Consider the following 16664-nt stretch of genomic DNA (forward strand, 5'->3'; position numbering starts at 1 on the left):
CTCCCTCTGCTGTCCCGTCTCCCATAAGCCAAACCACGTGCTGTGAGCTCTTAAAGTCCTAGAATTATTTCTGGGGAATATATACTCTTAATAATTTACAGACAACCCAGGTCTCCTTTGGATCTGATCAGATGGACTAAATCTTGGGGACCCTGCACCACTGGCCACTGAGGAAAGGGGCTGGGAATGTTGCCTGGGACAGGAAAATATAATAAGAAACATTGGTGTGAATCTAGCATCAGAAAGATGATGTGAGGACAGCAAGGAAGAACTGGAATGTGAGGGTTTAATCACAGGCTCCTCACCCTCCGCTGATGGGTAGGTGTGTTAGCACCGCAGCACTAGGTGGGGGAAGGGTGAGAGGGTGATGGGGCAGCCTGTGAACTGGGGCAGTGTAGGCAGAAGAGCAACTCTATCATCACAGAAACTTCTGCCTTCACCCATCCCTCCAGCTCTGTAGAACAGGTAGAGACTCTAGGATCCACTGAGCACTGGACATAAGGAAGGCTGCATGGGGAGGACACAGGACAGTGACATCACAGGATACCCCTCCTATCAGGAAAGTCAAGGCCCAGAACTCACTCAGCTCTTCCCCAGGAGGACCAAGCCCTGAATCAGATGCAGTGCTGCCTGCCCCACTGTGCCATGGGCCCCGGGCTCCTCTGCTGGGCGCTGCTTTGTCTCCTGGGAGCAGGTGAGTCCTGTGCACAGGACAGTAGCCCCATTCTCAGCTTTCCCACCCGTGTCCTCCACTTTACCTTGGGGAGGACCTCCAGGCCGTCTGATGTGCTCATCCTCCATCTGCTTTTCCCACAGGCTCAGTGGAGACTGGAGTCACCCAAAGTCCCACACACCTGATCAAAATGAGAGGACAGCAAGTGATGCTGAGATGCTCTCCTCAGTCTGGGCACAACACTGTGTCCTGGTACCAACAGGCCCTGGGTCAGGGGCCCCAGTTTATCGTTCAGTATTATAGGGAGCAAGAGAATGGCAGAGGAAACTTCCCTCCTAGATTCTCAGGTCGCCAGTTCCCTAACTATAGCTCTGAGCTGAATGTGAATGCCTCGTTGCTGGAGGACTCGGCCTTGTATCTCTGTGCCAGCAGCTTGGCACAGCCCGGCAGAGTCACTGACATTCTGTATATAAACTTCCTGCCTCAGCTTTGCCTTGAGAGCTGCAGGCCCCACCCAGGTTTCACTCCTGCAAGGGAAGCTTTTAGTTGTATGGAAGGCATGTCTTGTGTCCTACTGAGCACAGAGCTCTCCCAACCAACAGAGCCCAGGTTTCCTGTGCCCTGAGTGTGCCCGCTTCTGTGCTGCATCTTCTTGCAGCTTGTCACTTCCTGGGTAACTTCAGTAGAAGAGTGACTGCTGAGCCCCAGATGTGTGCTAGATTCTTTGTATTTCTTATGTAGCTTAAAGTCTTTCAACAACCTTGCACATCAATCATTCTTATTCTTCCTTTACAGATGGGAGGCTCAAGGACATTGAGTCATTTTCCCTGGTGTCTCCTGGCTTGTAAGGACCAGAAGTAGGAAACAAACTAGTCCATCCATTTTCCACCTACCCCCCTGCTCCATCACCACCTTCTGCATCCTGGTCAGTAAGTCAGAGCCCTCACACTGCCCTCTAGTGACCAGCAGGGCCGCAGTAGAGGCTCAGATGTCTTCAGGGGTCATTACTATGGCCTCTTTATTAGCAACTTTGAGGAATGTTACATTTCACACTTTTAAAAAATAATTTATATGCATTCCCTTTGTCTTTCCCAAGTTAGCAGCCTACATTTTCATTTTTATGGTGTTTTTTGATGCACAAGAGTTTAATTTAATGCACCAATTTTGCTTGTGTGTAGACAAAAACTGCTTTCTCATATAAATGTCTAAAGATATTTTTCTCAATTTATTCTACTAAAATTTAAGTTTGGATTTTCACCAATAAGAATAAATGTACCTGAAATATATCTCATGTAAGAAATAAGACAGAGACCTAGGAATGGGAGGGAAGCACATACGTTCAGTGAAGAAGCAATCATCTGTCAAAAAGAGCCCTAAAGTGGACACCTCGTGCTGACGGTGGAGAGGTAGGTGGAAGGCAAATTATCATGAACCTTGTCTGTCTGTTGTCTTGTAGAAGAAAGACAGCCAGGAGCAGAGACAACATGGGCGAATGTTTATGACTTGACTGTAGGTTGAAGGTTGCAGCAGGTAGAGGGAGGAATAGCAGGCAGAGGGAGGAATAGCAGGCAGAGGGCAGAGTCACTAGCTGGCAGGGGCAGCGGCATCACCAGTGATCTACTGACATCCAGGAATTATGTTCCCAACGCACAAGCTGAAAAACCTCCCACAATTCGCTGATATTTCCCTGACCCTGCCTTGGCTACCAGACTCCTCAGTGGTGCAGCCTTTTACCTCCAGGGGGCAGGTGAGTCCCCTAAAGCCTTTTCCTTGGCTCACCACGTCCTAGCCTAAGCCTCTGCCACAGGTCTACATTATTGAGGTCCCTCTTTGGGCGCTCAACTTCCTTCTAACATAGACTTCATACAAGCTGGGATAACCAGATCCCAAGATACCAGAGAATAAAGGCAGGACGCGAAGTGACATGGAGATGCCTGAGACTGCCATCCATGACTACATGTGTAGGTGTTAATAGGAGCCGAAGATGGTGCACAGCTGATCTGTCCCAGCCCACACTATAGAGAAATTGCTGAGGGTCTGTAACTTTCTCTCAAAGCTAAATATGTGGCCTTGCTGTCAGCCTCTCCCAGACCTCTGTGCCCTCTTGCAGCAGCAGTCACCCAACAGCCACCTTCCTCTGCACACAATGCTCAGTGGAAGATATAGGTGGCCTTGTCTTCAGGAGACTGTGATCCAGGCAGTGGAAGACATTGTCCCATAGGAGTCTCCCAACACTGCCCAGGCTGGCACCCTGAGATTTCTGAGCAGCCCTGTGCATGGGAAACTCTGCCCTGTACTGAGTTTCTCTCCCAGGCCAGTCTCAGCTGGATGATGGAACGCACGTTACCATGATGTGAGTGGATGCAGCCTCTCTTCCAGGTCCCTCCTGCAGCTCTGGCCTCAGAAGTCCTTTTCTTCAGTTGCTCTCAGAAAGGAAAGTTCATTTGAAATTGTATATTTGCAGACAGCATTGACAACACAGGTCTATGTTCTTTTCCCTGTCAGCATTCACAACTCCATCTTCCCCACACCACACTCATGTCAGTCCTCAGCCTCCTCCACGTGATGTCTGTGCCCAGCTGTCCTCTCCCTTCCTCTGAATCCTCACCACCACGTCAACCACAGACACCTCAGTTCAGGCCATTCCTCACGCGTCATGCGCCTCCCCCCAAAGCCCTTTCCACTCCACGCTGCATCCTCTGGCTCATCAGAAGTCTATTCTTTTTTGTTCTTTCTCCAAATCTCAGTTTAACTACCACCATCTTTAGGGAGACACTCCTTCAACAGTTTTCCTAGGCTGTACCTCCTTAATATAAATCCTCACGGCTTATAATGTGCATTAGTATTCATAGATTTAACACCATTGTCATTTTCCATGACTTCGGGTGACTAATGGACTCTTCTCTTGCACTCTAGACTGTAAAATGCATCATTTTAGGAATTGTGGATGTTTTGTTCCTGATTTTATTGTCAGTACCAACAGCAGTTCCAGGTGCCAGTGGCCAAACTTGAAAGAATAAAGGATGGATAGTGAAAGGCCCTCTGGATTCCCACTTAGAGTGTTTCAGAAGTGTGGACGCATTAAATGGGAACCTCTATCCCTTCATCTCCTAGGATCTATTGAGTCCTGGAAACAGATGAGAAATCCCTGTCACGGATGAGTAACTGGATCCAAGCCTTTCTGCAGGACTGAACTTCCTCACTGCCCATCACCCTCCTGGCTTGTCTCCTCCTTCAATCTCCTTCCCTCACAGGTGTCCTGGATTTGGGAGTCTCACAGACACACGTCACCTAATCATTGGCAGAGTGATTTGAAATATAACATAAAACACTGGCATTAAAAGGTGATGGAGGCTGGGTGCAGTGGCTCATGACTGTAATCCTAGCACTTTGGGAGGTCAAGGTGGGCAGATGATGAGGTCAGGAGATGGAGACCAGCCTGGCTAACATGTGAAACTCCATCTCTACTAAAAATACAAAATCAAAATTAACCAGGCGTGGTGGCAGGCGCCTATAGTCCCAGCTACTCAGTAGACTGAGGCCAGAGAATGGCGTGAACCAGGGAGGTGGAGTGAGCTGAGATCCCACCAGTGTACTCCAGCCTGGGCGAGAGAGCAAGACTCTTTCTAAGAAAAAAAAAAAAAAGGTCATGGAGAAGAAAACAAATGGCTTCTCCATTCTTTGGGTGGCTTTGAGGCCATGGTGCCTGCTACACTGAACTATATCATTAGTGTCCATTTCCATGAATTGGTGGGCAATGCCAGAGACACAGAGTTCATGGTCACCAGCTTCCTCCAGCCCACACCTGATTTTGGTGCAGGGCACTGAGCAGAGACCTTTGCCTGTTCCCCTCCTTTGCCAGGTAGGAAAGGCTGGATGTGAGACACAGGCTCCATTTACAGAGCAGGGCTGTGTGTGAGTCCCTGAAGAATTGTGAGAGCCATTCTGGGTGGAAATAATTAAATATAAAATCACCAGGGATGGCCCACAGATAGACCGAAGCCCCAATTTTGCCAGAATGATTTGCATCTATGCTTTAAAGACGAATGCAGTTTTATCTCTTTAGGCAATAAAGACCAAAAACAGACTAGCTATTTAAAATAATTGAACCTTAAACAGAACAAAGTCAGAACATCTTCCCTAGGGACAGAATTTTCTTCCACCCACTCGCTAAAGCTGTATTTGAGAAAGCTGTGTGCTGTTGATAAACGTGGAATATTGTTACAATCGACATGGTAATAACACTGCTACTTGGATCAGAAACAAAGAGCATTTCTAAAGCTTGAACAATGTAAAACTGGAAACGAGCTCTCACTGAGTTTGGAAATGCAGGCACTAGAGGGTGCTCATTTCTCTTCCTTTTCCAATCAGGGAGCTATTCAAAGGCTGTTCTAGAACAAGGGTTGAGATCCTCCACTTCCCCGTGGTGATCAGGCTTTCAGAGGTAGAAGTCTTATTAGTTCATAATCAGCACAAACTGACCTCACCATCAAATGTATCGACCTCGATGCTCACCCTCCTCAGCAGTCAGAGACTGGCTGTGTTCACCAGGAGCTTGTGTGCTTTCACGGAGCACACTTTCTCCTCGGTTTATTAAAAAAAAAAAATGAGGCTTTATACGGGGTTCCATAAACAGAAGCTTTCTGTACTTTGCCCATTTAGACACTATAAATTTTGATGCCTGATGGAAAGTGTAAACTTAGAGCTTGCATGTCGTTAAGATTTTTTAATAACCAAATTAAATAATATATATAATGAAAATGTCAATAATACTCTTGAATCGAATCCCACCTTCCACTGGTAACCAATATTAACGCTCTGGTTTGATTCTTTTCACCCCTCTTTTCTGTGTTCATGCATACCTTTCTACCCAAGTTCACCTACAGAAAATGGTTTCACCTGTATACTTTACCTGCCACATGCATACTCTTTTCTGTTTATATATCTGGGTCTTTATTGTTCCAGATTGGTTGATATAGATCTAACTTGCTCCTATTAGCTGCTTCATATTGCATAATGAGGGTAGACAGGTACATTCGTGCTCTATTGTCTGTTTCCTAAATTCTGCCAGATCTTTTCTAAAGTGACTGAATGGAATCTTTACGCTTCCAGGTTCTCCTCACCCCAGCACCCAGTTGATGATTCCAGGTTTTCCATCACTCATAGTCCTGGCAGGTCTGAGAGCTCCATTGGTTTCTGCTGCATGACGAGACAGGGAGGGATAAAAGGATAGACCTTTATCAAATCTACCAGAGACTACACAGTATCTCAGTTCATCCTGATAAACATTGAGGGGAATGTTAGTCTTGTTTTAGAGACGAGTCTAGATGAGGCTAGAGTCCAGAAAATTACTGAATAGCCTTGCCCATGGTCTCGGAGCTAATAAATGGTGGAGCCAGATGAAGGGCAGTCGGCTTGCTTCCATGTGGGATTGATAGATGTGTCACTGGAGTTTGAGGGAGGGGAATTCTTGAACCATCTGGGGCTGTCTTCAGATGGGACACCAGGATTAAGAGATACTATGTACCCTACAGCACTGCAGGTACAAGCATCATGGTGTTGACTGTGGGGAGATACTAGAGTGGCTAAGTGATTAGTGGCCTGGAACTAGAAGATCTGAGCTTTGAGAAAATTATTCCCGTCACAAGATGTAGCAGAGACACTGATGTGGATAAACTAGGCCAGGGAGCTTTGTGAGGAGCTGTTGTTAAAATGAGGGAGGGAGGAGAACCAACTAAGTGGTCACTTCCTATACGTGAAATGTAGAGGAAACCAATATTAACTAGAATCCCATCTGATTTTAGTCAGTTTTCCTTTGTAAGTAGTTGGAAGGTGGGATAATTTATTTTCAAGGTTAAGTAAACATCTATGCATCTCCGTTACCTTATGAAGACTGGTGGCGAAGCAAAACATGGCCCGGCCCACGGAGTCAGAGTTTGTTTGATAAATAACTCAGAGTTCAAATAGAGACTCTCATGGGCCAGAAATCGGCAAATGTTCCTGCATTCTAAAATTAGGAGGATCTTATTTTCTTCGAATCAGCAGAGTAGGAAGCACAGGCAGTGGGGAGGAACGGTTGGGAACATGGCAGAGTGGCCGCAGGATGTCACAGACAAAGGACATGTAATACCAAATGCTAAGCTGTGAAGCTGTGATGCAACCCTCCACCTTCTCCTAATGGATTTTTTAGGTCTCAGCACAGACGCACACCTGAGGGAGTAATTTCTTTGGAAATGAAGGACAAATAGCTGTGTTAAATATTAATAACAAGTCCACATTACAAAGCACACCTGGAAATGGAAACAAGATTATTTCTGAGGCCTTTTCTACTCTAAGAGTCTCTAACTTGTTGGCAAGGTGAGAGGTGAGGATGGAGGGGGTGTTGATCCACACGTGATGAGTACTGTGAGGCTCTACCATGAAGCATGTAGTTCTCAGTGTGAATCAGAGCCCTAAGAAGAATAATGCCCTTTATGTTGTTTTGCCCTCTGCCATCCCAAACCCACTCCACCCATAATTAAGCAGCCATGGAAATGAGGGGGGCCAGAAGGAATCAAACTCTGCTGCTTGGTTCAATAGACACAGGGACCTGGAGGAAGGGTGTTGGCTGGGTCAAGGAGAATATGATGAGCTCAGAAAATAGACAAGGAGAAACCCCAGGGGACAGCTTGTGAAACTCTGGATGAATCACAAGATATGTTATTAGAGCTCCTTTTTATTACTAAATTTTATTTATTACTAAATTAATGGCAGGAGCCCTGCACAAAGGGATATTCCCTATGAAAGATGGCATCTCAAATAAAAACAGACCATTCTTCCTTACCCTAAAGTCTGCCCTCTCTCCGCAAGTCCCTCACGAATCAGGCCACCTTTTTGCCCACAGATCATGGGCAGCACTGGTTGGCCATCATCATCCATGCAGAGAGGGCAGTCAGCAGCATGAGGTGGTTCTGCCTGATGTGGCTCACCCTAGGCATGGAAAGCAAGAGACCTGGGTTGAGCTGAAGGTGCTCAGCTGGTTTTGTCAGGAGTCCCATCTGTCAGTGAATTGACAAGAAACAGAGCAAAACGACTCCACCAATGTTGAGAAGCCTGCACCTGGGATTTGGAAACTTGATAACAGAGAAAACCAATATAGACAAAGGATTTTAAACAGGATTATGGTCAATTAAGCAAATTAGAAAAGGATACTTGAAGGAGTATTTGGGATACAGGAATCAAAAACACCAGGAAGACATGAGGAGTGTCCCTAAGACTCTAGACTACAGCACTATGTAGATAACTAACACCAGACTATTAATTATATTATTGAAGAATTAAAATTTACATTGAATTACAAACTGTTTACAAAAGGTCATGAAAATCTTGTAGACTTGTTTCAAATCAGACAAATGTGTTCTTCTCATTCTCAGCTATTCTCTGGTGCATTTATTTTGGATTTCATCATCTGGGGAAGAGGCGTGGCCTCTCCTGACAGGAAAGCTCTGGGGCCCAGGCAGGGAGAATGAGGGCTCAGAATGACTCCCTTGAGAGTCCTGTTCCCCTTTCATCAATGCACAGACCCAGAAGACCCCTCCGTCCTGGAGCACCTGCCATGAGCATCAGCCTCCTGTGCTGTGCAGCCTTTTCTCTCCTGTGGGCAGGTGGGTCCTGGGCAGGGCCCCTTGCATAGATTTCAAGGCCCAGCGCCTTCCCATTGGGGCTGCAGCATCAGCTGTTTCCTTCTCTGCAGGTCCAGTGAATGCTGGTGTCACTCAGACCCCAAAATTCCAGGTCCTGAAAACAGGACAGAGCATGACACTGCAGTGTGCGCAGAATATGAACCATGACTACATGTACTGGTATCGACAAGACCCAGGCATGGGGCTGAAGCTGATTCATTACTCAGTTGGTGCTGGTATCACTGATAAAGGAGAAGTCCCCAATGGCTACAATGTCTCCAGATCAAACACAGAGGATTTCCCGCTCAGGCTGGAGTCGGCTGCTCCCTCCCAGACATCTGTGTATTTCTGTGCCAGCAGTTACTCCACAGCGCTACAAGGCTGTCTCCTCTCTGCACATAAAGGCAGGGAGGCTCTGCCCTCCTCCCCCACCCAAGACTCAAGGATGCCCTGGGCAGAGTATTCTGCAACGGGAACCTTGGAACCCCAAGTGGCCCCAAGTGGCCCGACAGTATGAGCCTTGCTCTGTGCCAGGTGTCTCTGCATTCAGTCTCAGCCAGGCCTGGACTGGTCCCAGGTCCTCAGATGTCTCCTTTGTTGCTCTCTCCTACAAACTCTCCTTTTGGGGTTGGGCCAGGGCTTCCCCAGCTCCTACTTTTCTACTCATCATCCTGAGTCCGAGGCCCCCAGGATGAAACAGGATTTGTATTTCAGATCCATCTAGACTCCCGTCTCTCCCTGGTGACCATGTTGCTTCCTCTCTAGGGTTTCCCCCAACCCCCACCCTCCTGTGGCCCACCTTTCCCATCTCCGCAGTCATCCTCCACCCCCCACTTCCCTGCCCCTCTCTACTGCAGCCATGAGGGCAGCGCCTCTCTGTGACTCCTTCCTTCCCATCACAGAGACTTCAAAGGCCATTTTCTTTGCCCTGGACTGGAGCCTTCCTTTCTCTAGTGGCCAGCTCCTACCTGTGCTTCAGATCTCAGTATGATCAGCCCCTCCTGTGGGAAGTACTCCCTCCCCCTCCAAGTGAGATCAACTTTCCTCTCATAAGCTCTCAATGAATCATATGTCTGTTAGTAACCTTTAGCACAGTTGGGCTTTCTCAGATGCTTGTCTAATTATTTTTGTGCTCCCCCCATTTTTTTTTTTTAAGACAGAATCTCACTCTGTCGCCAGGCTGGAGTGCAGTGGCATGATCTCTGCTCACTGCAACCTCTGATACTCTGATTCAAGTGATTCTCCTGCCTCAGCCTCCCGAGTAGCTGGGATTACAGGCATGTGCCACCATGCCCAGCTAATTCTTGTCTGTATTTTTAGTAGAGATGGGGTTTCACCATGTTGGCCAGAATGGTCTCGATCTCCTGGCCTCATGATCTGCCCGTCTCAGCCTCCGAAAGTGCAGGGATACAGCGTTAGCCACCACGCCTGGCCTCTCCACCCAAATTTTAAGGCCATGAGAGCTAAGACTGTGCCTGCTGCATTTACCAGTATTGGTGCCTGGCATGTGGGGAGACCCATTTCACGGAGAATGGATGAGTGAATGAGAGGCTGAGCGAGTGATGAGTGGGTGGACGAACCAACAGCAGGAACACGCTACATCTACTGTAACCTCACAGAAATCTAGAGTTAAGTACAAGAAAGCCCACCCCTTTGATTGCTGGGCTCAGGTTGGTCCTGGAAATTGATGGGGAATCACCATCATGGCAGCCACACCTGGGTCAAGGCTGCCTCTTGCGGCTGCAGCACAAGACCTCCTCCAGGTCTCTGTGCTCTCCTTCATTGTCTTTGCCCACAACAAATCTAGACAGATCAGAGATCCACTTCTAGAATTCCATCCATAAAGGTTGTTCCTTGAAACCACTTCTGGTAAGAAAATCTCCATTAGGTTTGCATCAATAAAACAGGGCCACTACAGGTTTGTGAGTGTAATGGGTTTATCATCAGAATTACACCGTATGCATATGTGGGAGCTGAGGAAGAGAAGGTCTGGAGGAGAGAAGTCAGAGGGTGAGGGAGCCAGTCAGTAGCAGGGCTCCTGGAGCTCTGGGCAGGACAGGCTGGAGTGGCAGGGACATGGGAGGATCAGAGCATGCCAGGCCATGCAGTGGGACCTTGAGCCAGGAGCACAGGAAAAGGCCAAGGAAATCTGTTTCTGGGGAAGCTGTTTCTTCTGTGTGGGACCCACCCCTGCAGGTTTACTGTCAAACACTGGGGGCAGGCTGGCTGCTGTTGGCCAGCGTTTGGCAAGATGAACTGGACAAAGGGTGCAGAAGGAACAGGACTTCCTAGGTCTGTTGGATGCCTCTGTATCTGCTGGTCACTGACTCTCACTGTCTGACCACAATGATCTGCCCATTGTTATAGTGACTGTTTTATGTCTGTCTTCTAAATTTTACCAAATGTATCCTTGACCATCTCTAACCCAGAATGATAAATGGCATTCTGGGAAAGTGAGACTCTTACATTTGCAAAGTTGACTTAACACAATCCAGCACAGTATGGATTCTCCCAGATTAAGGCATCAGATCACACAACTGTCTCAACCTGCCATGGTCCGTGGACTCCTCTCTGGGGGACACCTGTGCTGCCCACGTGAATGTGGACACAATTTGTATGTAGATGTTCCAGACACTGGCTACTAACTTTTCTTTTAATCCTGTGCCTGAAATCTCACTCCACCCAGAGGCAGGGCTCTGCCTCCTGCTTCTATCTCCTTCCTGAGCTTCCATCCTGATGGAGTTGCATGGACATCAGAACCCTGGTCAGAGTGCAGAGACCTGTGGAGACAGTGGGAGGGAAGCTCACATCTTGCTGCCTTCCTGAACCAAGTTCTTTTATAACCAAAGCAAGTGCTCTGGTCTCCCTTTGGACTCTGCAGTATGAGAAATGTGCTTCATGAATTTGTAGCTGATCAGCTCAATGATTTGATGGCAAACCTAAAGTGAAATCCTCAGATCTGCAGAAATTGCCCTGCATTTCTGTGAAGATGGCAAGAATACTGTGTGGTAGAGATGCCTTCTCTCCATGTAGAGACCTGGGCCCCAAACAGGACAGAGCAGAGAGGGCCAAAGAGCCCAAAACATGTCTCAGATTGTTGAAAGGCAATTTCCCAGGACAATCCTCCTGACAACATTTCATCCCTTGTATTACACGCCTGACTACCCTTTCCCCCAGATCAGCTGAGCACCCAGCATATCACACATCCCAGCATCTTCTAACGAGGAAAACTACTTCACATACCAGCCTCCTTCCTGCACCACATTGACTAACCCTGGAAACTTAGCCTTTCCAGAAAAAAGCTCTGTCTTCTCGTGGCCCAGTCTAGCCTGGTAGGTTTAATTCACGATTTATGTGACCTTTTAATTTACTCAAAGGAGAACATATGATTTCAGAGTAGTAAAGAATGTTCATTTTATTTGTGTAAGTTGGACCTAAACAGTAAACTGAGTACTTTTCTTCCATCAGTGTCTTAAATTAGACAACGGTAAAACAAATCTTTGATGCTAGAACTTTAGGTCCTACTGTTTTTCATATGGAAGTTCCCAGTTACCTAGTGTAGGGCATGGAATAGATGAGCGTTAATAAGTCACTCTATGCCTGAGATGGTTTTCTATGGGTATCTTTTCTGAATTACAGTTAACAAGGGTGGGAAATGATCCCAGAAGAAAGGCATGAGGGCAGTTTGTGAGGGAACCCATGTGATGGGAGAGTCTCATTGGCACGTGTGACTGGGGGAATGGAGGAGGCTGGGGCATGAGTGGGATAGCACAGGGGACCCTAACTTGCAGGAAACACAATGAGCTCAACCCTTTGTGCCCTATGTTAGGGGCGCTGTTGGTGCGTCCTACAGGACATGCCCAGCAGGCAGGGGAGCGGCTGTGGGATGAGAGGATGAACTCAGAGATGCAGTGTGGGGCCTCCAGGTACAGACAGCTCTGGAGCACAAACCAGTGAGCCACGAACTGATGTTGTTAAAAAGGAGGTTATAAATATTTAAAGTGTCACCCAAGTGTGTTCTAATATAAATTCTGTGACTCTGAGGTCCTGGGGATTGAGAGAGGAAGTGATGTCACTGTGGGAACTGCCCTGTGGAGACAAGGACGTCCCTCATCCCCTGCTCCTGCTCACAGCGACACTGATCTGGTAAAGCCCTCATCCTGGCCTGACCCTGTTATGGGCACCAGGCTCCTCTGCTGGGTGGTCCTGGGTTTCCTAGGGACAGGTGAGTTCTCAGAACACAAAGTAGTTTCATTTTTTTCTGTATGTAGGCGTGTGTGTGTATGCATGTGTGTGTGTGTGTGATGACTACAGATGTTTTCCTTATTCTGTTGCCAAATTCTATTTCCACAGATCACACAGGGGCTGGAGTCTCCCAGTCCCCAAGGTACAAAGTCACAAAGAGGGGACAGGATGTAGCTCTCAGGTGTGATCCAATTTCAGGTCATGCAACCCTTTATTGGTATCAACAGGCCCTGGGGCAGGGCCCAGAGTTTCTGACTTACTTCAATTATGAAGCTCAACAAGACAAATCAGGAATGCCTAATGATCGGTTCTCTGCAAAGAGGCCTGAGGGATCCATCTCCACTCTGACGATCCAGCGCACAGAGCAGCGGGACTCGGCCGTGTATCTCTGTGCCAGCGGCTTAGCCACAGCGTGGCACAGTCGCCTCCTTCCTGTTCACAAACCTCATCCTTCTCTCTCTTTGCAGCTCCCGGAGATCCTTAACAGAGGCCTCTCTTTGATCCTCACTTTTCATGGGAAAGAAGTAGATTTGGACAAATGTAGGTGGTGAAAACAATCACGGCCCACTGCACTCTAGGAGTCCTTGGAGCCAGCTCACTGCTCCAAGCAAGGAGAGGGTGTCTTAGCCTTGGCCTTCATGGCAGACATGCATCTTCTATAGGTCTTGGAGGCTGCTGTGCTGCCCACATCCATGAGGTTGTCATGGGCAGGAAACACGCCTCTTCTTCGTATGTTGGGGCATCTGGAAGGTCTGAGGCTACACCCCCGGGAACATCTTTCTTCTGAAGCCTCTTCTATCCCTGTCACCTTGGAAGTTTTCTGCCACAAAATTTCAAACCTCTCTTCCTGTTTGAAGTAAAGTTCTTTGCAAATTTGTGGTCCTTACTTGATAAATAAATCATGATAACAATAACACTTCTTCTGCCTACTTTAAACCACGTGTATCTTTTATTTTGTTTCCATTTGCCATTGCTGCTGTCCTGATAGGCAGAAGCATGCATTCACCACAGCTGCCACTTCACCTTGATTCACCCAGGAAATCTGATTTTTAGACTCTGTTTTCATTGTTGTCCAACTCACTTGATTTGAAATAATTCTCCTGAGGCCTTTAACTCAAAAAGTGTTTTATTTGTAATACTGAATTTCTATTCCTTCTTATTTTTCATAATATATAGTGTTATATAGTACTTGTTATAAATAGAATTAGAATGATTATATTGCAATAGAATCTTCCAGCTGTCTGTGGGTGATGCTGCAGTTTGTATCTATGAAAGTGAATGCACTGGTCAGAGCTGATGTGATATGCATCATGGGTTTCGGGGAGTCCTCAGTGACAGGCCACTTCTCCAAGTATGGGACTCAGTGTCCCAGATGCAACCATGATAGAGGTGCCCTGAATCTTTCATAGCTAGGAGGGGCATCAAAGTCCTTCCAAATTTACTGATCAGAAATCGTGGTGGTACAGACACCAAATTTCTTTCCCCAGAGAATGACGGTCACTGACGGAGAGTTGCTCTGGACCCATTTTTTTCTTGTGTCGTCATCAAATCGCTCCTTGCTCAGGTGCCCTGTGTCTCCTGGGACTGAGGAAGGCCAGCACACAGATGGGAATTTCCTGTCTTCTGAGACCTTCTGTCTAACTGCTGCAACTTTCCTCCATGTGATTCCTGAGACACCTGGTCCTAACAGTGGACAAGCTCTGACACTGAGGCCGAACAGAACACAGTCCACTGCTGTAAACGGTGCTGGAAGAACATGTAACAAAAGTGAGCAGGGCTTCCAATATATACGGAGAATGAACATGCAAGAGGAGCAAGGGGCAGATGTTTCTAATGAACAGATAGGAAGGAATAGGGTTTCTGCTCTAATGAAATCATTCTGTTGTCTTAAGGTAAGCAGGAGAAACATTTCATTGCAATTACTTCAAGTCAAAGGCTAGCGGCTCCCCAACAAACCAGCATAACTCTTTGCTCTGTGATCTCAGCAGCTTCAGAGGCCTCAGAAATCCTTTCTCTGCACAAACCTCCCTTTGTCCCTTCCAAGACCCAGGATCACACACTCTGATCTTATCATGAAAATAGTGAGGTGTGCTATAGTTGCTGTGGCCTCATTTTAGTATGTAGAGTAGGAAGTACTGAAGAACTTTGAAACGTTTGCTCTTTAGTCTACGGCTTATATGACTTAGAAGAAGCACACAGGCATACTTTTCCCAGCTCCCTGTTCAGTGAAGCCATGCTGGGAGCCTGAAATCTGCCATGGTGGGTATGCTGGTACAACAGAAATTAGGAAATGCTACCAGCCATACCCCCACCTTCACAGACACCCAGTTTAGCAGCACATCACTGGGGTATTTTCTGATGTCCCTATTATGCCATTTCTTGTGGGGCCAATATGGCTCAGAATTTATTTCCCCACTACTCTTGTTCTTAGAAGCCATCATCTAAGGGGGCCTCAATTGTTCCTGCTTCTATTGAACTCCCAAATTCTCTTGCTCTGTAGCTCTGTGTCTCCTACAAGCTTGCCAGCCTGGAACATGACAACTATTTTGAATGTACCTAAAGGTATCACTGAACCTGTTCATTATTTACACATTATCTTTCCTCGCATGGAATATTCAGATGCTGGAGTCATTGGGAACAGAGATGGCCAAGCAGCAACTCTGGGTTGTGAAACACCTACAGCTCCGCTATTCTTCTGTGGTACTGAAGACCCTGAAACAAGGTCTATTTTGCTTTGGAGACTAAGCAGCTCCACACCAGTCAGGAATGGCTCTGCTTTTACTTTAGGCTGAGAGGTCAGAGGATCACACCCTCAGTATTCTCCTCTCCAAGATGGAGTATGGCCACTCTCCATCTCAGTCCCTGGAAGTTGTCCAGCACTCCGAGAATCCCTGCTCTGGGGCAGAATCACCAAAGCTCATCCTCATCAGCTCCCCACAGGCTCCAGCAGGGCTTTCCTGCCAGGTTCAGGGCACAGGAATGGCTCTGTCTGTCTCTTAGTTAGAAGGAGGCCATACAATGATGTTTGTATAAGACGGACTGGGATTCCGGGTCTACTTTAAATTATTTGAAAATATTTTCTTTGGTTTTTTTTTTTTTTTTTGGTTTATTTTGCCATCTCACCAATGAGGAGAGCAATCCCTTGGTAGTTATATTGTTTCTGGCACTTGGGAAGGTTTTTGTGGTTAAGTCACATTAAGAAATTGTGCCTTTTTTCCTGTTCAGCTGTAACCCAAGGCAGTGAAAGAAACAGCAATAATTTTGAAACCAGTAACTTGTGCATCCTGTGATAAAGGTGTTAAGTTTCATTGCCCACATCTAACTTTCAGTCTAGTGGAAATGAAAAGGCACAGTTAGGGGGCATGTGAGCATGCCATGAGAGAGGTCGATGCCAATTGAGAAGTCTGTGCCAATCCCCAGTACCGTGGGATTGAAGGGGAGGGAGAGATGACCTCTCCTTCAGACTGTTCTCAACAAGGAGGGAGAGGGAGTTCATCCATGGGAATCTGAGGAGGAACAAATCCCAGGGGCATCTAACTCAGGGTGCAGGAAGAAATCCTTGGGGAGGAAAATGGTCCAGTTCAGCTGTCGCAGGAGACAGGAGAAAGCAAAGTCATCTAATCCACAGTCCCCTGGCTGATTTGCTTCCTTATAATACTATTTTGCGTCAGCATGTCCTCATCTCCCGCTGCTCCTCTGCCTCTTCCAGAATCATCTCTTTCCTGTTTGGTGCTCAGATCAGTGGCTGTGCATTGTACAAGCTGATCATTTCCTGTAGCAGCCCCTTTGCTAGTCTTAGCTATATCCATCCTTATTTTCTGCATTAGTTACTGTTCTCTCCACCATTGCTTATTGTCTTGTAATAGGTCTCGGTTTATATATTTCAATTTTACTTTTTATTAATAGACAATTGACTTCATCTTTTGCTGATCTATACTTTTGGGATAACATTGTCATTTTTGGAGAATGTTTTTGTTTATATTCAGTGATCTTTTTATACTTCAACGTCTGTGTTTTCTTACTATTTAAAACCAAATATTATTTCCTTTCATTCCTCTCATTCTGTTCCTCTTTCTTTAGATGGT

General features: G+C 46.8%; 1 pseudogene and 2 gene segments (V, D, J or C); all 3 read left to right on the forward strand.

Moving 5' to 3' along the window:
* Window positions 1-645: 645 nt before the first annotated feature.
* On the forward strand, window positions 646-5906 carry LOC116812552 (T cell receptor beta variable 5-4-like). The segment is given in 3 exon segments: window positions 646-694; window positions 817-1109; window positions 5778-5906. Coding segments are annotated over 3 exon segments (471 nt in total).
* Window positions 5907-6757: 851 nt separating this feature from the next.
* On the forward strand, window positions 6758-8851 carry LOC116812558 (T cell receptor beta variable 12-4-like; annotated as a pseudogene).
* A 1441-nt stretch (window positions 8852-10292) lies between these two features.
* On the forward strand, window positions 10293-14083 carry LOC116812564 (T cell receptor beta variable 7-6-like). The segment is given in 5 exon segments: window positions 10293-10344; window positions 12164-12260; window positions 12396-12559; window positions 12688-12981; window positions 14025-14083. Coding segments are annotated over 5 exon segments (666 nt in total).
* Window positions 14084-16664: the final 2581 nt, after the last annotated feature.

The sequence above is a fragment of the Hylobates moloch genome, unplaced genomic scaffold (assembly GCF_009828535.3).
Source record: "Hylobates moloch isolate HMO894 unplaced genomic scaffold, HMol_V3 SCAFFOLD_1, whole genome shotgun sequence".
Lineage (NCBI taxonomy): Eukaryota > Metazoa > Chordata > Mammalia > Primates > Hylobatidae > Hylobates > Hylobates moloch.